The 21859-nt window shown below is 38.2% G+C and overlaps 1 protein-coding gene across 1 annotated transcript in view; it reads left to right on the top strand.

Moving 5' to 3' along the window:
* LOC133049148 (ATP-binding cassette sub-family C member 4-like) overlaps window positions 1-20331 on the top strand; it is a 352243-nt gene extending 331912 nt beyond the window's left edge. The window contains exons 20-21 of the mRNA XM_061133057.1: window positions 6102-6191; window positions 20117-20331. Of these exons, the coding sequence (XP_060989040.1) occupies window positions 6102-6151 (50 nt within the window). The 3' untranslated portion in view covers window positions 6152-6191; window positions 20117-20331. The remainder of the gene's footprint in view (window positions 1-6101; window positions 6192-20116) is intronic.
* The last annotated feature ends 1528 nt before the right edge of the window (window positions 20332-21859 follow it).

Below are 21859 nucleotides of genomic sequence, written 5' to 3'. Positions count from 1 at the left end.
AAAATGTAGCTTCAGTTAATGTTTTAATAAGTCTTTCTTCTTATTCTACAAGTTTTGCTTAAAATTTTACTGATTTTGAACTATGTATTTGGCATGTCATAGCAAAGAGAAAGAGTCTAATTTACTAAAATATGTTCTTTCATCTAATACTGCCAAATAAATATATGTAATTGCTCAATATATCTTTTTAGTCTGATAGTGTAGACTTAAGTGGAGACTTATTCCAATGCTTAATTTTTGTTCTTTTTATGATACTCTAGCAGTGGTTTGGTGATAATTTCCAGAATCTCCTTGGGGTTTCCCAGGTGGCACAGTGGTAAAGAATATACCTGCCAATACAGGATACTCAAGAAACACGGGTTTGATCCCTGGGTCAAGAAGATCTGGAGTAGGCAATGGCTGCCTGATCCAATATTCTTGCCTGCAAAACTCCATGGACAGAGGAGCCTGGCAGGCCATAGGCAGTGGGGTCACAAAGAGTCAGACATGACTGAGCACAACAACGAGAACAACAACAAAATCTCCTTACAGCCTACAGAGGGTCTGAGGGCTCTGAATGAAGCTCAGCCTGAAGTAGCTTCAGGTGCTGGTCAGAGTCTGATAAGTAAGGGACTCTTCTTCCTACAAAGAGTCCCACATTAGTCCCCCAGTGTTTGGAAAGCTTCATCACCTACAAGGAGATTTCTAAAGAGAAGGTGAGGCTGGTGATAATAGAGAAACGCTCTGATTATGAAATCAATAATTAAAATTTAAATGGGGTCCCTGGGTCTGTTCTCTTGAACCTCTGAAACTACCCTCACAAATGAGTTAATACTGTGAGTCATTTCATTGCTTAAGGAAGAAAGAAAGTTCTTTTAAAAATAGTGATTTTTTTCATTTGTTCAGTCACTCAGTCATGTCCAACTCCATGGACTGCAGTGTGCCAGGCTTCCCTGTTATTCATCGTCTCCCAGAGCTTGCTCAAACTCATATCCACTGAGTCGGTGATGCCATCCAACCATCTCATGCTCTGTCGTCCCCTTCTCTTCTCTCCTTCAATCTTTCCCAGCATCAGGGTCTTTTCAAATGAGTCAGATCTTCACATCAGGGGGCCAAATTATTGGAGCTTCAGCTTCAACATCAGTCCTTCTAGTGAATATTCAGGACTGATTTCTCTGATGATTGACTGGTTTAATCTTCTTGCAGTCCAATGGACTCTCAAGAGTCTTCTCCAACACTACAGTTCAAAAACATCGATTCTTTGGCATTCATCTTTATAGTCCAACTCTCCCATCCATACATGTGACTACTGAAAAAAACCATAGGTTTTTTTTTTTTTTTTTTTTGATTGACTTTTTTTTTTTTTAATTAGTTGGAGGCTAATTACTTCACAACATTTCAGTGGGTTTTGTCATACATTGATATGAATCAGCCATAGATTTACACATATTCCCCATCCCGATCCCCCCTCCCACCTCCCTCTCCACCCGATTCCTCTGGGTCTTCCCAGTGCACCAGGCCCGAGCACTTGTCTCATGCATCCCACCTGGGCTGGTGATCTGTTTCACCATAGATAATATACATGCTGTTCTTTCGAAACATCCCACCCTCACCTTCTCCCACAGAGTTCAAAAGTCTGTTCTGTATTTCTGTGTCTCTTTTTCTGTTTTGCATATAGGGTTATTGTTACCATCTTTCTAAATTCCATATATATGTGTTAGTATGCTGTAATGTTCTTTATCTTTCTGGCTTACTTCACTCTGTATAATGGGCTCCAGTTTCATCCATCTCATTAGGACTGATTCAAATGAATTCTTTTTAACGGCTGACTAGACTAGATTGACTTTTGTTGGCACAGTGATGTCTCTGCTTTTTAATATGCTGTCTAGGTTGGTCATACCTTTTCTTCCAAGGAGCAAATGTCTTTTAGTTTCATGGGCACAGTCACCATCTGCAGTGATTTGGGCTCAAGAAAATAGTCTGTCACTGTTTCCATTGTTTCCCCATCTATTTGCCATGAAGTGATGGGACTTGATCTTAGTTTTTTGAATGTTGAGTTTTAAGCCAGTTTTTTTCATTCTCCTCTTTCACCTTCAAGAGGCTATTTAGTTCCTCTTTTGCTTTCCACCATAAGTGTGGTGTCATTTGCACATCTGACGTTATTGATATTTCTCCTGGCAATCTTGATTCCAGCTTGTGCTTCATCAAGTCCAGCATTTTGCATTTCTGCACATAATAAATAAGCACAGTGACAATATACAACCTTGAAATACTCCTTTCCCAATTTGGAACCAGTCCATTGTTCCATGTCTGGTTCTTACTGTTGCTTGTTGACTTGCATACAGATTTCTCGGGAGGCAGGTAAGGTGGTCTGGTATTCCCATCTGTTTAAGAATTTTCCACAGTTTGTTGTGATCCACACAGTCAAAGGCTTTAGTGTAGTCAATGATTTTTTTTTTCTTCATAGATTAGTTTAGTAGTGTTAGTCACTCAGTTGTGTCCAGCTCTTTGCGATTCCATGGACTATAGCCCACCAGGCTCCTCTGTCCATGGAAATCTCCAGTCAAGAAAAGTGGAGTGGATAACCATTCCCTTCTCCAGGCGATCATCTCAACCCAGGGATTGAACCCAGGTCTCTTGCATTGCAGGCAGATACTTTTCCATTTGAGCCACCAGGGAAGGCCATAGATTAATTTAGGTAATCCTTTATAGACTATACTTTGAAAACTAGGTAGACATTTCAAACCATAGACCTCTTACAGGATAGGAATTTGCTCTATGAGAGGAACCTGAAGGAAAAAATGTTCAGGTCACATAAATTGTGATGGGTAAAGAGACATTCCTGTTATCATTATAAGCAGAGAGACTCTAACTCACTTCTATCAGCTGGGCTGTTTCATGCCGTTTATCTCCTCAAATAGACGTTTTTGAAGAGTCTCTCATTTTGGATCCCAGAGTAGAATGCTGTCCATAGTTTAGGACCTTGGTTGGAAGGTGGAGGAGAGTCAGAGGAGAGGGAGGAATATGGAGTGAGCAGCCTCCCTTCACCTGGGCATATTGTGTAAACCTCATGTACACAGCTAAGGGAAGAGAAATTGCTTGCATGTTGGAATCTTACAAAGAATAAAAACTTTTTTTCTAAAAATCTGAAGTAGAATGGTGATTACTCTCCTGACAAGGAACTCATACCATTTCTTACATAGTTGTTTAGTCTTTGATCCTAAATCCAAGAGTTTTAAGGGAGACCTTAAATTTGGTTATCAGGCTTTTTCATTTCAATTCAATAATTGTTTTGAAACATCCTATGACCAGTGATTTTCAGTGCTTTGGAGGCATATGGCCAGTTTATCAGCTTTGTGCAAATGAAGCTACCTATATAATGTATTTTTAATTTTAGATTTTGCTCAGGGATACATATCTTTAGGTGACATGCCCTGTGCCTTCATGCATTTCTCTTTCACCAGACATAAAACTAAGATAAGAAAAGATGGTGTGGGAGTCTCTCTGTCATTTTCCTTCATGCTGGAGAAAAGTAATGTCTGTATTCATCTTTCTTCCCAGGCTTTTGTGAAGTGAGGAACAAAGTCCTGTCCCCAAGCCAGGTGGGATTTGAACATGGTGATTCTGAGCAGTTCTGGGCACTTGTGGAAGATTCAGATCCCCTCTCGTTCCCACATATGTGCATTCCCTTGTTCTGCCCACTTCAATGAAAGAAGCCAATTGAACTCTTCTCTGCTGCCCATATTTTTATGATCTTGCTTACTAGAACCTTCCAGAAGAAAATATAATAAGCTTATGTACAAGATCCTACATGAGCTTATGTACAAGATCCTCTCTTGAAATTCAGAAGGAGGCATATATTTCTAGAGTAATTTACTTGTGGGTCCTCCTGAGGTATAGATGAATAGGAAGAATTGTTTAAAATTGTATTATGTCTCATGTCACAGTGGGTTTCAGGTCATCCTGACCTTGCAGTTAATAATGAGGTTCTGTGAGGCAGGTTATCCTGACACACAAGTGAGAGGATGTGAGGATCAGCTGATGCAGAATCAGAGGTGATCTCTCTATGGACGGAGGTGCTGCAGGCCCCGGTAGTTGACATTCTTTTTTTTTTTTTTTTAATTTTTTATTGTAGTGGTTTTTGCCATGCATTGACATGAATCAGCCATGGATTTACATGTGTTACCCACCCCGATCCCCCCTCCCACTTCCCTCTCCATCCTATCCCACTGGGTCTTCCCAGTGCACCAGCCCTGAGCACTTGTCTCATGCATCCAACCTGGACTGGTGATCTGTTTCACCCTTGATAGTATACTTGTTTCAATGCTGTTCTCTCTAAACATCCCACCCTTGCCTTCTCCCACTGAGTCTAAAACATCTGTGTCTCTTTTTCTGTTTTACATATAGGGTTATCATTACCATCTTTCTAAATTCCATATATATGTGTTAGTATATTGCATTGGTCTTTATCTTTCTGGCTTACTTCACTCTGTATAATGGGCTCCAGTTTCATCCATCTCATTAGAACTGATTCAAATGAATTCTTTTTAATGGCTGAGTAATATTCCATTGTGTATACGTACTACAGTTTTCTTATCCATTCGTCTGCTGATGGGCATCTAGGTTGCTTCCATGTCCTGGCTATTATAAACAGTGCTGTGATGAACATTGGGGTGCACGTGTCTCTTTCAGATCTGGTTTCCTTGGTGTGTATGCCTAGGAGTGGGATTGCTGGGTCATATGGCAGTTCTATTTCCAGTTTTTTTAATAAATCTCCACACTGTTCTCCATAGTGGCTGTATTAGTTTGCATTCCCACCAACAGTGTAAGAGGGTTCCCTTTTCTCCACACCCTCTCCAGCATTTATTGCTTGTAGACTTTTGGATAGCAGCCATTCTGACTGGTGTGTAATGGTACCTCATTGTGGTTTTGATTTGCATTTCTCTGATAATGATTGATGTTGAGCATCTTTTCATGTGTTTGTTAGCCATCTGTATGTCTTCTTTGGAGGAATGTCTGTTTAGATGTTTGGCCCATTTTTTGATTGAGTCATTTATTTTTCTGGAATTGAGCTGCAGGAGTTGCTTGTATATTTTTGAGATTAATCCTTTGTTGCTTCTTGCTATTATTTTCTCCCATTCTGAGGGCTGTCTTTTCACTTTGCTTATAGTTTCCTTTGTAGTGCAAAAGCTTTTAAGTTTCATTAGGTCCCATTTGTTTATTTTTGCTTTTATTTCCAATATTCTGGGAGGTGGGTCATAGAGGATCTTGCTGTGATTTATGTCGGAGAGTGTTTTGCCTATGTTCTCCTCTAGGAGTTTGTATCTATGGACACCTTATCTTTGACAAAGGAGGCAAGAATATACAATGGAAAAAAGACAACCTCTTTAACAAATGGTGCTGGGAAAACTGGTCAACCACTTGTAAAAAATGAAACTAGAACACTTTCTAACACCATACACAAAAATAAACTCAAAATGGATTAAAGATCTAAATGTAAGACCAGAAACTATAAAACTCCTAGTTGACATTCTTTTTGCATGTGTGGAGATCTTCCAGTCACATGTGTGGAGAGATTCCTCATCACAGAAGGCTGTTTTACGAATGGAGAAAATATCATAGTTTTTTCTTCAGTTGAAGTGTGAAAATATTTAACAGTTTTTCTTTGAGGCACAAACTCAACTAATTGTGCTCTTGGTATTTCCCAGCATCACACCAGGATTGACAGTTATATTATATAGATCTTAACGTGAATTTTCTCAAGTAATTATATCCTCACTTTGTGTGTGTGTGTGTGTGTGTGTGTGTGTTTAAGCAGATATTACCAGGAAGGCCTTTTTTTTAAAAAAAGGAAATCTTCCTTTCCCTTCTTCAGTTTTTTTTTTGGATGAAAAAACTTCAACAGTTTGTTCTGTTAGTGTTCAACAGTCTGGAGGATATTTTGTAGCATACTTTGTACAACGGAATTTTATTTTAGATATATTGTTTTGTAAATAAATACTTCCAACCCCATTAATAATTACAGTGAATTTTAATATTTTGTATTTTAACTCTATTCTATAAATATTGGTATAAAATAAAAAGAGATTAAGGTAATAACATTCCCTATTTTTGGCATTTAGGAACCTGTTTTATTCACTGGAACAATGAGGAAAAATCTGGATCCCTTTAATGAACATTCAGATGAGGAACTGTGGAATGCCTTAGGAGAGGTAATTTACTAAATGCAATGAATATGTTAACACCGGTATCTGTGTGTGTACATTTATAGCAGCCCAGGTAAATAAGGGGAGCTTATTGGTTTAACAGACTTTGTTTATCTCCTAGCAGAACACTGATGACATGTGTATTGATGATGATGAAAATCAACAATATAATGCCTCATGTTTCCATTTTAGCTTTTTCCCTAGAACCCCAAAGGACTAGATACATTATCTTGTCCTCCTTGTTGTTGCTGCTGTCCTTAGCAGAGGACTAAACTAGAGATTAAAACTGTCAGATAAAATTCTACTAGTGACCTAGTGAATTAATTACCCTAATTACACTCCAGTGTTCATTTTATTCCTCTGGTCTTAGGAAACACTTACTAAGTGGAGACAATAGTAATTTTTCGTTGTTAACAGAAAGATAAATGAGATCATTCCAATAAAACGTTAGGAAGTTTCATAAGAAAGTGTTTATAAAGATATATTGTACAGTTGAAAGTGTGGGGATTATATACTGGTGATCATGCCATTTAATGCTGCAGCATGAGTGCAGGTAAGAGATCCTGGAGATTTGGCTCAGTTTTTATATGGATTGGGTCATTTCTAGAGGATTCTTTTGTTATTTGTATCATATTTTCCCTTGCCCCACTTCTTTGAATTTCTTCGCCCTTGCATGAAAAGTTTTGACTATCAAGTTGTTGGTTTGTGTATTTTAATACTAATTATTTTGTGTCTTAGCCCTGGTTTTGCAAACTGATTCTTCTGATGGCAGAAACTCTAGACTTCTAAACCACAGACAGGTCCTTCTAATCTCATAGGATCTTGCTCAGTCTTTGGCTTTTAAAAAGTAGCACTTAAAATAGGTGGGTTCAAAGAATCCACCTGCCAATGCAGGAGACAAGATGCGGGTTTGATCACTGGGTTGGGAAAATTTCCTGGAGTAGGAATGGCAACCCACTTCAGTATTCTTGCCTAGAAAATTCCATGAACACAGGAGCCTGGCAGGCTACAGTTCATGAGGTTGCAAAGAGTCAGACATGAGCCACCGAGCAGGCAATAAGTAGGTACTAAATGTCTGGTTGATCACTTCATTTCAGAAAAGTGTGGCTTATTTCTTAAAAAAAAATTTTTTGTTGTTGTTACACAAATCCAAGTGACTGATTGTTCACCTTCTTTTTCCCTTTTTTTTTTGAGTTGGTGTGTTTGCCATTTAGTGTCACCCTTCCAGGGAAGCTCTGAAATCTGTAATATACAGATAAGCCTTGATTGTGAGCAGGCAGATTTGGAGGTCAGACAATTCCCAGCCGGTAACTCTGGTTGCTGAAGGATTTTTGCACTGAGTCTTTACACACCCACCCTGATTTCCAGCAATGTGGGGATTTTGTTTTCGTAAATTGGACCAATTGCTTTGCCTTCTCCTGTCTAAAAAGAGGGGGGCTTCTGATTTCATTTGAATTTATGAGTCCTTTACAGTGAAATTCTAAAAAAGAAGTGGAGAGAATAGTTAACTACCAAATGTAAAGAAAGATGGGATGATCCGCTAATCTTGAACTCACAGGACAGATTTAATGGTGAAATTATGACATCTTAAAAAAGAAAAGCAAACTGAAAGTAACGGTAAATTACTTTTTCTATATGTTCCTGAGCTTGAGATCTCTCTTCATAGATTCTCAGATAGTAAAATTATTGTTGAACTTTAGAACATACTGTTCCATGGAGAGAGATATGTTAATTGGGAGACAAATCCTGTTAAAAACTATCTTAGAACTTGGTCCAAACTTAAGTCATCTGTAAGAAAAAAAATTAATATAAAACAAAACAAAAGGGAAAGGACTTTCCTGGTCACTTGGACAGTAAAGAATCTGCCCTCAATGTGGGAGACCTGGGTTTGATTCCTGGGTTAGGAAGATCCACTGGAGGAGGAAATGGCAACCCACTCCAGTATTCTTGCCTGGAGAATTCCATGGACAGAAGAGCCTGGTGGGCTATAGTCCATGGGGTCGCAAAGGGTCGGACACGACTGAGTGACTAAGACTTTTACTCTTAGTGGCTTATCAATTCTACAAATGATGAGGTAAATGCCCATCAGCAGATGAATGGATAAGGAAGCTATGGTACATATACACGATGGAATATTACTCAGCCATTAAAAAGAATTCATTTGAATCAGTTCCAATGAGATGGATGAAACTGGAGCCCATTATACAGAGTGAAGTAAGCCAGAAAGATAAAGACCAATACAGTATACTAATGCATATATATGGAATGTAAAAAGATGGTAATGATAACCCTATATGCAAAACAGAAAGAGACACAGCTGTACAGAACAGACTTTGGGACTCTGTGGGAGAAGGCAAGGGTGGGATGTTCTGAGAGAATAGCATTGAAACAAGTACAATATCAAGGGTGAAACAGATCACCAGCCCAGGTTGGATGCATGAGACAAGTGCTCAGAGCTAGTGCACTGGGAAGACCCAGAGGGATGAGATGGAAAGGGAGGTGGGAGGGGGGTTCAGGATGGGGAACACATGTAAATCCATGGCTGATTCATGTCAGTGTATGGCAAAAACCACTACAATACTGTAAAGTAATTAGCCTCCAACTAATAAAAATAACTGGAAAAACAACAACAAAAACAAACAAAATAAATAAATAAAAAATTAAAAAAATTAAAATGATGAGGTAGTGGAAGTGGTAGATGATACTAAGGTCTAGTTTTACTTGAACTAAATTTGAAACTTTCTGTAAAAAGAAATAAGCATGAGTTTATTTCACAAATTGAAGTGTATGGTTTTCATGAATTGCTTTTCAATTAAATCTACTGACCTGTTACTTTGGTGATATCACCTAGAGAAATCATCCTATCACTGGATTTCTCTAGGAATTGTTTCTTTTTGACTTAAAAAAATAATTTATTTTAATTGGAGGCTAATTACTTTACCATATTGTGATGGTCTTGCCATACGTCAACATGAATTAGCTATGGGTACACATGTGTCCCCCCATCCTGAAATGCGCTCCCTCCTCCCACCCCACCCTATCCCTCTGGGTTGTCCCAGAGCACCAGCTTTGGTTGCTCTGCTTCATGAATCGAACTTGCACTGGTCATCTATTTTACATGTGGTAATGTACATGTTTCAATGCTATTCATTCAAATCATCCTCACCCTCACCTTCTTCCACCTCTTTATGATTTTTTTAAAAAAAGGAAACCTACCAAATCTTTCACTGAAAAACATACAGATGCCATAAAGAAAGAATTCCTAGAGAAACAGAATGAAGCGATGACCTGTCACTATAAGAGATGTCACTAAAGCAATGAGGTCAATTTTTAAGTGAACTAAAAACCCCAGTCATTGGTTTACGGATGATGCCAACCTGGACTTGTGAACCCAGACTCACAGAGTTGGCCTGAGAATGAGTAAGACAGCACCATTATTTTCCTCTTTACTAACTTCAATTAAAAGGAAAAGATGCCTTTTCTATTTTTAAAATTTCTCTTAGTTCTTTGTCCTCCATCTTCCTTGGTGGAGAGAGACTTTCAGAAGGGAGATAGTTTTATGGATGCTGCCTGTCTCATCTTGGTTATTTTTCTAAACAGGCTGAAAATAGCATTTTTCATATACTGAAAAATATCCAATTTACTGTAAATGGAAGAAAGTCCATCAGAAATCAGTGCTGATTGTGGTGATAAGCAGCAGTGGCAACTCTACAGATGTAACATGAGTAGTGCCTGAAAATGAAGCACTTTATCACTCAAAAGATAAAAGAAGATCACAGTAGATAAAACTCTAGAAATAAATCAGCAGTGTGTTGCTTCTCTTAAAAAACAAAAACAAGGACTTCCCTGGTGGTTCAGTGGTTAAGAATCTGCTTGCCACCACAGGGTACACACAGGTATCTCTGGCCCGGGAAGATCCCATGTGCTGGGGATCAGCTAAGCCCATGTGCCACAGCTACTGAGCCAGAACTCTAGAGCCTACAAGCCACAACTATTGAAGCCAGCACACCCTGGAGCCTATGCTCCGCAACAAGAGAAGCCACTACAATGAAAAACCCACACACTGCAAGAAGTGTATTCCTTGCTCACCACAATTAGGAAAAGCCCGAGTGTAGCAATGAAGACCTAGTGCAACCAAAAATAGAAATAATAATAATAATAAAAAAACAGCTTAAACTTGCTGGGATATGGAATTAAGCATATAGTATATCATGTCAAAGCTGGGAAGAAATCATCTGGTTATATTCTACATTGATAGTATCTCTGTTAGGACACAAGTATGTCTCATCACACAGGAAACCAGGATACAGAAATCTGGGCATCAGGAACCAAGTGATTCAGTCCTTGCTGTGGGACAGCTCACATGTCCACTTCCTGGGCCTTGTATTAGGTGAATGGGCTTCCCCTTGACTTCATTTACTACTGGTCCTGCTCTAGTAAAAGCTCTTCCCCATTTGTTGATAACATTTCAGTGTCTCCTTCCAGTCCACACCAACCCTTCTTTTTGAAAACTTAGAGGTTCCACAAAGTGTGAAGCCATCTAATATCTGTGTTCACCTCCTGTGAGGGGTGCTGACACCTACCAGATACACCACATGTAGTAGATTACTTTCAAAATGTTTATGGTGATAGAAATAGAGTATCTTGTAAGTTCAGCTTATTATTTTTCAGTTTTGCTGCATTTTATTATGTTCCCAAGTTAAGAAATGATCTGAAATATTCTACATTGTGCTGGAGATGTATAGTTTTGAATAGTATGATTTGCTCCATTTTTCTTAAATTATAACTTTTTCAGCACTTTCCACAGCTTAAAGTGTGATGTGATGTCTTGGAGCTAGTTAATTGTTACAATAATTTATTACTTTTACACTTAATAAGAAAAGAGTGTTAAATGTAAATTATCTATCTATATGGATTTATTTCCTAATTTATAGAAGCAGATATGTCACACTATGAGATTTACTTCTGCGTTCATACAGCCAACAAATATCTACTGAAAACTTGTTAGTCAATCAGTGTTGCAGATTCTGGGCTCTCATAGTCATCAAAAGAGACAAAGTCCCTACCCTTTTGGAGCTTAAATTCTTGTGGAGAAGATGGAAAACAAGCCAATGCATGTGTAACAAAATCTCAGTGCTGATATATGTAAAGGAGAAAAATAAAGTAGAATATGAAGTGGGACTAGCTGACAGTATTATTAACAATGGGCAGTATCTATTGATCTATTTGTATCAACCACTGTTGTAAATTGACTCATTGTGTAAATTATACACATTGATTCATTTTATACTAACAATGTTAGGAGTGATTAGGTTGGTGCAAACATAATTGCGGTTTTACATTGTTTTTACATTGCTGTTTGATATTGGAGTACATTCTTAAATGTGTTTATGTTATACATTATTTTAATGCACATTTCTCACTTTATGTTTTTTGTTAATGACATTACTTGCTGTGTATTTTATATTTATTTTAGACTAGGGAAATGATGTTAGAAAAAAAAGCAAATTAGAGTGATTTTCTTCATTTCAGTTCAGTTTAGTCGCTCAGTCATGTCCAACTCTTTGTGAGCCCATGGACTGCAGTATGCCAGGCTGCCCTGTCCATCATCAACTCCTGGAGTTTGCTCAAACTCATGTCTATTGAGTTGGTGATGCCATCCAACCGTCTCATCCTCCGTCATCCTCTTCTCCTCCTACCTCCAGTCTTTCCCAGCATCAGGGTCTTTTCAAATGAGTCAGTTCTTCACATCAGGTGGCCAAAGTATTGGAGTTTCAGCTTCAACATCAGTCCTTCCAATGAATATTCAGGTTTTATCTCCTTTAGGATGGACTGGTTGGATTTCCTTGCAGTCCAAGGGACTCTCAAGAGTCTTCTTCAATACCACAGTTCAAAAGCATTAATTCTTCAGTGCTCAGCTTTCTTTATAGTCCAACTCTCACATCCATACATGACCACTGGAGAAATCATAGCTTTGAGTAGATGGACCATTGTTGGCAAAGTAACATCTCTGCTTTTTAATATGCTATCTAGGTTGGTCATAGCTTTTTTTCCAAGGAGTAAGTGTCTTTTAATTTCATGGCTGCAGTCACCATCTGCTGTGATTTTGGAATCGAAAAAAATTAAGTCTTTCACTGTTTCCACTGTTTCCCCATCTATTTGCCATGAAGTGATGACTCAAGTTCAAATTGAGTCATAAACCAACAGAGACAACTTGCAACATCAACAATGCATTTGGCCCAGGAACTGCTAATGAACATACAGTACAGTGGTGGTTCAAGAAATCTTGCAAAGGAGACGACAACCTTGAAGTTGAGGAGCACTGTGGCTGGCCATGAGAAGTTAACAGCGACCAACTGAGAGGATAATGGGAGCCAGTTCTCTTACAACTACATAAGTTGCTGAAGAACTCAGTGTTGACCCATTCTATGGTCATTCAGCATTTGAAGCAAATTGGAAAGGTGAAAAATCTTGATAAGTAGGTCCTTCATGAGCTGACCACAAATTTAAAAAATCATCATTTTGAAGCATCGTCTTCTCTTGTTCTGTGCAACAATGATGAACTATTTCTTGATGAGATTGTAATGTGAGATGGAAAGTGGATTTTATATGACAACTGGTGACAACTAGCTCAGTGGTTAGACTGAGAAGAAGCTCCAAAGCATTCTCAAAGCCAAACTTTCACCAAAAAGAGATCATGGTCACTGTTTGGTGGTCTGCTGTCAGTCTGATCCACTATAGCTTTCTGAATCCCAGGGAAATAATCACATCTGAGAAATATGCTCAGCAAATCAATGGGATGCATCAAAAACTGCAATGCCTGCAGTTGGCATTGGTCAATAGAATGGGCCCAATTCTTCTCCACAACAACACCTGACCACACATCACACAATCAATGCTTCAAAGGTTGAACTAATTGGGCTATGAAATTTTACCTCATCCACCATAATCCCCTGACCTCTCCCCAACCAACTACCATTTTTTCAAGCATTTTGACAACTTTTTGCAGGGAAAATGCTCCCACAACCAGCAGGATACAGAAAATGTTTTATTAGTGTTCATCAAGTCCTGAGGCAAGGATTTTTATGCTACAGGAAAAAACTACCTTATTTCTCATTAGCAAAAATATGTTGATTGTAATGATTCCTATTTTGATTAGTAAAGATATGTTTGAGCCTAATTATGATAATTTAAAGTTCCTGATCTGAAACTGTAATTACTTTTCCACCAACATAATATTATGGTATTATAGTCTTATTTAGAGTTTAAAAAGCTAAGATAAGAACTTTCCCAGTTGGCAAAGCCAGGCAGAATGTTTGTCCAGACTGTCTGGCTTCAAGCCTCCAATTTTTTGTTTTAAAATTTTCAGATCACAGGATTGTAGAAAGAGTAATATGATAACACATATATACTTTCCCCTAGATTCACCAACTGTTAGTATTTTTTCATATTTGCATCCTTTCTACTATAATGTATATTTTGCTCAATTGTTTGTAAGTACTAGAAATGTTTATTGAAAGTTGCATTTCACTTTAAATACATAAATGTACACCTTGTAAAAGTAAAGACATTCTCTTACATAACATAACACAGTTGACTCAATCAAGAAATTTAATAGTAATATTGCAATATTATCTAATATATTTTCAGATTCTCCAGGTATCAGTTCAGTTCAGTCACTCAGTCATGTCCGACTCTCTGCGACCCCATGAATTGCAGCACGCCAGGCCTCCCTGTCCATCACCAACTCCCAGAGTTTACTCAGACACATGTCCATTGAGCTGGTGATGCCATCCAACCATCTCATCCTCTGTCATCCCCTTCGCTTCCTGCCCCCAATCTCTCCCAGCATCAGGGTCTTTTCCAATGAGTCAACTCTTCACGTGAGGTGGCCACAGTACTGGAGTTTCAGCTTCAGCATCAGTCCTTCCAATGAACACCCAGGACTGATCTCCTTCAGGATGGACTGGTTGGATCTCCTTGCAGTCCAAGGGACTCTCAAGAGTCTTCTCCAACACCACAGTTAAAAAGCATCATTTTTCGGCACTCAGCTTTCTTCACAGTCCAACTCTCACATCCATACATGACTACTGGAAAAACCATAGCCTTGACTAGACAGACCTTTGTTGGCAAAGTAATGTCTCTGCCTTTTAATGCGATATCTAGGTTGGTCATAACTTTCCTTCCCAGGAGTAAGCATCTTTTAATTTCATGGCTGCAATCACCATCTGCAGTGATTTTGGAGCCCCCAAAAGTAAAGTCTGACACTGTCTCTACTGTTTCCCCATCTATTTCCCATGAAGTGATGGGACCAGATGCCATGATCTTAGTTTTCTGAATGTTGAGCTTTAAGCCAATGTTTTCGCTCTCCTGTTTCATTTTCATCAAGAGGCTTTTTAGTTCCTCTTCACTTTCTCCAGGTATACCTCCTAGTTATTATTGTCTACTGCCTCTATTATCCTTTTTTTCCATCCTAATACTGTAACTCAATTATATGATTATACTACAGAGGGCTTTCATATTCACATTATTCTTGTAACCATCCCCGATTCATAAATGAAGTCAAAGTCTCAGAAAACATCATTTCCTGGAAGATTTCTGATTACAGTTTCGATTTCTTGCTTGTGATGGCTCTGTTAAGATCTTCTATTTCTTCCTGGTTCAGTTTTGGAAAGTTATACTTTTCTAAGAATTTGCCCAGGACCTGATGGCTTCACAGCTGAATTCTACCAAAAATTTAGAGAAGAGCTAACACCTATCTTACTCAAACTCTTCCAGAAAATTGCAGAAGAAGGTAAACTTCCAAACTCATTCTATGAAGCCACCATCACCCTAATTCCAAAACCAGACAAAGATGCCACAAAAAAAGAAAACTACAGGCCAATATCACTGATGAACATAGAGGCAAAAATCCTTAACAAAATTCTAGCAAACAGAATCCAACAACATATTAAAAAAATCACACACCATGACCAAGTGGGCTTTATCCCAGGAATGCAAGGATTCTTTAATATCCACAAATCAATCAATGTAATACACCACATTAACAAATTGAAAGATAAAAACCATATGATTATCTCAATAGATGCAGAAAAAGCCTTTGACAAAATTCAACACTCATTTATGATTAAAACTCTCCAGAAAGCAGGAATAGAAGGAACATACCTCAACATAATAAAAGCTATATATGACAAACCCACAGCAAGCATCACCCCCAATGGTGAAAAATTGAAAGCATTTCGCCTGAAATCAGGAACAAGACAAGGGTGCCCACTCTCACCACTACTATTCAACATAGTGTTGGAAGTGTTGGCCACAGCAATCAGAGCAGAAAAAGAAGTAAAATGAATCCAGATAGGAAAAGAAGAAGTGAAACTCTCACTGTTTGCAGATGACATGATCCTCTACATAGAAAACCCTAAAGACTCTACCAGAAAATTACTAGAGCTAATCAATGAATATAGTAAGGTTGCAGGATATAAAATTAACACACAGAAATCCCTTGCATTCCTATACACTAACAATGAGAAAACAGAAAGAGAAATTAAGGAAACAATACCATTCACCATTACAACAAAAAGAATAAAATACTTAGGAGTACATCTACCTAAAGAAACAAAAGACCTATATATAGAAAACTATAAAACACTGATGAAAGAAATCAAAGAGGACACAAACAGATGGAGAAACATACTGTGTTCATGGATTGGAAGAATCAATATTGTCAAAATGGCTATTCTACCCAAAGCAATCTATAGATTCAATGCAATCCCTATCAAGCTACCAACAGTATTTTTCACAGAACTAGAACCAATAATTTCACAATTTGTATGGAAATACAAAAAACCTTGAATAGCCAAAGTAATCTTGAGAAACAAGAATGGAACTGGAGGAATCAACCTGCCTGACTTCAGACTCTACTACAAAGCCACAGTCATCAAGACAGTGTGGTACTGGCACAAAGACAGAAATATAGACCAATGGAACAGAATAGAAAACCCAGAGATAAATCCACGGACCTATGGACACCTTATCTTCGACAAAGGAGGCAAGGATATACAATGGAAAAAAGACAACCTCTTTAACAAGTGGTGCTGGGAAAACTGGTCAACCACTTGTAAAAGAATGAAACTAGAACACTTTCTAACACCATACACAAAAATAAACTTAAAATGGATTAAAGATCTAAATGTAAGACCAGAAACTATAAAACTCCTAGAGGAGAACATAGGCAAAACACTCTCCGACATGAATCACAGCAGGATCCTCTATGACCCACCTCCCAGAATATTGGAAATAAAAGCAAAACTAAACAAATGGGACCTAATGAAACTTAAAAGCTTTTGCACTACAAAGGAAACTATAAGTAAGGTGAAAAGACAGCCCCCAGATTGGGAGAAAATAATAGCAAATGAAGCAACAGACAAAGGATTAATCTCAAAAATATACAAGCAACTCCTGAAGCTCAACTCCAGAAAAATAAATGACCCAATCAAAAAATGGGCCAAAGAACTAAACAGACATTTCTCCAAAGAAGACATACAGATGGCTAACAAACACATGAAAAGATGCTCAACATCACTCATTATCAGAGAAATGCAAATCAAAACCACAATGAGGTACCATTACGCACCAGTCAGGATGGCTGCTATCCAAAAGTCTACAAGCAATAAATGCTGGAGAGGGTGTGGAGAAAAAGGAACCCTCTTACACTGTTGGTGGGAATGCAAACTAGTACAGCTACTATGGAAAACAGTGTGGAGATTTCTTAACAAACTGGAAATAGAACTGCCATATGACACAGCAATACCACTCTTGGGCATACACACTGAGGAAACCAGATCTGAAAGAGACACGTGCACCCCAATGTTCATCGCAGTACTATTTATAATAGCCAGGATATGGAAGCAACCTAGATGCCCATCAGCAGACGAATGGATAAGGAAGCTGTGGTACATATACACCGTGGAATATTACTCAGCCGTTAAAAAGAATTCATTTGAATCAGTTCTAATGAGATGGATGAAACTGGAGCCCATTATACAGAGTGAAGTAAGCCAGAAAGATAAAGATCATTACAGCCTACTAACACATATATATGGAATTTAGAAAGATGGTAATGATAACCCTATATGCAAAACAGAAAAAGAGACACAGATGTACAGAACAGACTTTTGGACTCTGTGGGAGAAGGCGAGGGTGGGATGTTTCGAGAGAACAGCATGTATATTATCTATAGGGAAAGAGATCACCAGCCCAGTTGGGATGCATGAGACAAGTGCTCGGGGCTGGTGCACTGGGAAGACCAAGAGGGATCGGGTGGAGAGGGAGGTGGGAGGGGGGATCGGGATGGGGAACACATGTAATGTGTTGTAATGGCTGATTCATGTCAATGTATGACAAAACCCACTGCAATGTTGTGAAGTAATTAACCTCCAACTAATAAAAATAAATGAAAAAAAATCTAAAAAAAAAAAAAAAAAGAAAGAAAACATCACTTCCTGAAAAATATTCCCCTTAACCCTTTTCCCTCATGAAGCACATATGGACAAACTGAAGGAAAGTTAAAAAACCAGATTACTGGTGGGATGTCTTCGAAATCAGAGGCAAGTGTGAGATTATCTTCAAAGTCAAGATGTCAGTCTTAAGAAAGTCCAACCACTCACACCACAATGCAAATCTTACCCTTAAGATTTTGTACATTTTTCATGCTAATGCTGCATAATAATACTGCATTTAATCCTAACTCAGAATTCCCCTTTCTTGAGATTGGACTCCATGAGAAGCATAATTCAAGGTCACATTCAACGGAAGTGATCTAGCATTTAGGAAGGGCTTCCCTGGTGGCTCAGCCAGTAAAGAATATGACTACAATGCAGGAGACTCAGGTTTGATCCCTGGATCGGGAAGATCCCCTGAAGAAGGGAATGGCAACACACTCCAGTACTCTTGCCCAGAGAATCCCACGGACAGAGGAACCTGGTGAGCTACAGTTCAAGGGGTTGGAGATGACTGAGCGAGTGACACTTGCACACTTAAATTAATAGAGTTCCTTGTTCAGGAAACTAGAATTTTGTGTCTGTGTAAGACTGAGTGTTTTGTCAAAAACATAATATCCATGCCCAGCATTTAGGATACCATGAAAATGCTGCTTACTCACTCTTGATGTTTTGTTGACATTTTAATATGTCAAATAACTTATTGCTCATCACTCATCAATGTATCGTTCTCTTAATTTGAAGTTATTTATTTATTTTTTCTGTAACTTCAAGTATAACCTGAATTTTTTTCTTGCTCTATAACCCTTCTCAAAAATATATATTCATTGTACTGACCCCTACCAGTAAAAGTACTTCAGATTATCTTTGGTGGTTAAAAGTGCTTTTATTCTTTTTTAATCTTAAGAATACAATTTTATGAAGATACATTAAAATAAACACCACCTATATCTGTATTCTGGGAGAAATAAGATGTTGTGTCTTGTTTTTTTGTGAGTTTTCATTCACTGCAAAACATTTAATTTATTAAAGAAAATGTACTGGATCAGTCATTATTTGTAGGATTAAACTTGGGAGAGAACCATCATCAGAATAGGCTCCAGGATTATTAGTATATAAAGTGCAGTTTGCCATTGTTTGAATTTGTATATTTTCAACTTTACAAAATGGAAAGTGCTGATAAGATTATATCTTTAGAGAACCATATTTTCTGAAATTTTTAAAAAGTTCTTCTCAGTGTACCAACTCCTATGTAAAATGTACTTTGTGAAACTTAACCAAAAAGATGCTTTTAACTTTTCTGTTTAAATCGTGTTGGGAGAAATAGCTTCATTTTTTGAGAGACTTCCTTAACTAATCCCTAAGTAGGGTTTTTGACAGGCTTTATTTTCTTGGACTCCAAAATCACTGCAGATGGTGACTGCAGCTATGAAATTGAAAGATGCTTGCTCCTTGGAAGAAAAGCTATAACCAACCTAGACAGCATATTAAAAAGTAAAGACATTACTTTGCTGAGAAAGGTCCATCTTGTCAAAGCTGTGGTTTTTCCAGTAGTCATGTATGGGTATGAGAGTTGGATCCTAAAGAAAGCTGAGTGCCTAAGAATTGATGCTTTTGAACTGTGGTGTTGGAGAAGACTCTTGAGAGTCCCTTGGACTGCAAGGAGATATAACCAGCCAATCCTAAATGAAAGAAGATCTGAATATTCATTGGAAGGACTGATGCTGAAGTTGAAGCTCAGCCACCTGACATGAAGAACTGACTCTTTTGAAAAGACCCTGATGCTAGGAAAGATTGAAGGTGGGAAGAGAAGGGGACAACAGAGAATGAAATGGTTGGATGGCATCGCTGACTGGGTGGACATGAGTTTGAGCAAGTTCTGGGAGTTGGTGATGGACAGGGAAGTCTGTCGTGCCACAGTCCATGGGGTTGCAAAGAGTCAGACATGACTGAGTGACTGAACTGAGGGTTTCTGGTGGATTTCACGTGACAGATGGAGAAAACTGAGATCTTTCTCTCTTGAGTTGATCTACCGTCTTTATTATGCACGCGTGCATGTGCTCAGTTTTGTCTGACTCTTTGTGACCTCATGGACTATAGCCCACCAGGCTCCACTGTCCATGAAATTTTCCAGGCAAGAATACTGGAGTGTGTTGCCATTTCCTTCTCCAGGGGATCCTCGCTACCCAGGGATTGAACCTGTGTCTTTTGTGCTTCTGGCATTGTCAGGCGGGTTCTTCACTAGCTGAGTCATCTGGGAAGTCCCACCATCTTTCTCAGTGAACACTAATTGGAAGGAGCTCTTCCCATTACCTGGCTGTATGTGTAAGATACATAAGAAGTCCTGAAAACCTCAAAGCTCTAATGTCTAAGAAGCTTGTCTACTTCAGTAGCAGTTTGTTTAGGAAAATCTCATTCTTTCTGTATCTACAGGTACAACTTAAAGAAATCATCAGCAATCTTCCTGGTAAAATGGATATTGAATTAGCAGAATCTGGATCAAACTTGAGTGTTGGACAAAGACAATTGGTGTGCCTTGCCAGGGTTATTCTCACAAAAAATCAGATATTGATTATTGACAAAGCCACATCAAATGTGGATCCAAGGTATGGAAGAGAGGCCCAGGAAACCTGGTATCCGAATTTTAAATGGGGTAAATGGAAAGCATTTAGTCATATTTATAAATGTTTCTAAGTGCTCTCTTTGCCACAAAGATATCTCTTAGTAAAATTAATTCCATAAAACAAAGGAAGAAACCAAGACATGTTGTTATATATAGTGTTAATGTTGTTATGAGGCATCGTGAGAGAGCAAAATTCCTAAATCCAGTTCCTAATAGTTTCTAGCAATTTTGAGGGAAAGTCATTTTCCATTGTTTTATGGAAAATAGTAAATTTATAAATAGACTTTTTACAAATAGTTTTTTAGTAACAAGACTATATGTTATTGATTTTTAAAGCATTATAAAAATATCACTATTTTTAAGTATTGTTTGCTTTTCCTGTCTTTACTGAACTAAATCAACCTTTTTGATTGTAGGACTGATGAGTTAATACAAAAAAGAATCCATGAGAAATTTTCCCAATGCACTGTGCTGACCGTCACAAACAGATTGAACACCATTATTGACAGCGACGGGATCGTTGTAAGACCCTCTCATGAGGACTTTCAGCTATTTCCATTTATGTTCAATTTTTCAACTTATTCTTTCTTGTAAAACTCGATAGGAACTTCCAACAACTTAATTTTCTCTTAGTTTCTCCTCTCATTTCTGAAAATAACTCAAGTACTTAACTATCCTTTCAGAATGGACTATTAAATAATATATTCAAATAATCTTATATTTTCACATTAAATTACTTGGATTGTCATTTTTTTTTAAGATGGCCAACCATGAAAACATTCAAATCCAAAGTACAGCTTCATAGTTCAGCGTGGCAGAACACAGTCATTTTCACTGTCTCACCATTCAGCATTTTGGGATTCCCTTAATCAAAAACTTAGCCTCTAATTCAGACTGCCAAGAGGTTATTTGCTAAGGCTGCAGAATTTCTCAGCTGTTGCTGTCACAGGTGAGTCCATGAGAAGAAAGAGCCTAGTGAGAAAAATAGTATTTCACCACAAAGGATTTTAATATAGGAAATTTGTTACATAGGATTTTAATATAGGAAATTTGTTACATAGGATTTGAGGGCTAGAAAAATGAAAGGAAACACTAGGATAATGATTGTAGGAAGCAGCTACCACGTCCTAGGACAGATTTCCCATCCTAAGACCTCAAAAGAGAGGCCCAGTGCTCAGACCTCCAAGGAGTGTTCACTACCCAATTACTGGTCATATTTGTGAGGGAGCAGGACTGGGCTGGTTCTCCATGTGCTAATAGCTGGGAGCTGGAGTCAGGTCCCACTGCTGAGGTGGTGTTTTAGGCATAGCAGAAGCCAGGTAGACCATTAGCTCTGCTCTCTACTTTCAATCTCTGTCTAGTGCCTCCTACTGGCAGAACCTCACAAAAGGCCAACTGCCTAAAGAGCCTCTGAAATGTGATTTCCAGAGACACCCAGTCTCTGCATCACAGATGAGAGTGTAAAAAGAAAGGAAGATCAGGGCAGAGAGACTGTAGATAAATAACTAGCAAGTTTCTTATGCAGAAAATTTGGACTCTGCACACATGGCAGG

The sequence above is a fragment of the Dama dama genome, chromosome 30, assembly GCF_033118175.1.
Source record: "Dama dama isolate Ldn47 chromosome 30, ASM3311817v1, whole genome shotgun sequence".
Lineage (NCBI taxonomy): Eukaryota > Metazoa > Chordata > Mammalia > Artiodactyla > Cervidae > Dama > Dama dama.
This window is presented reverse-complemented; position numbering and strand designations above follow the sequence as displayed.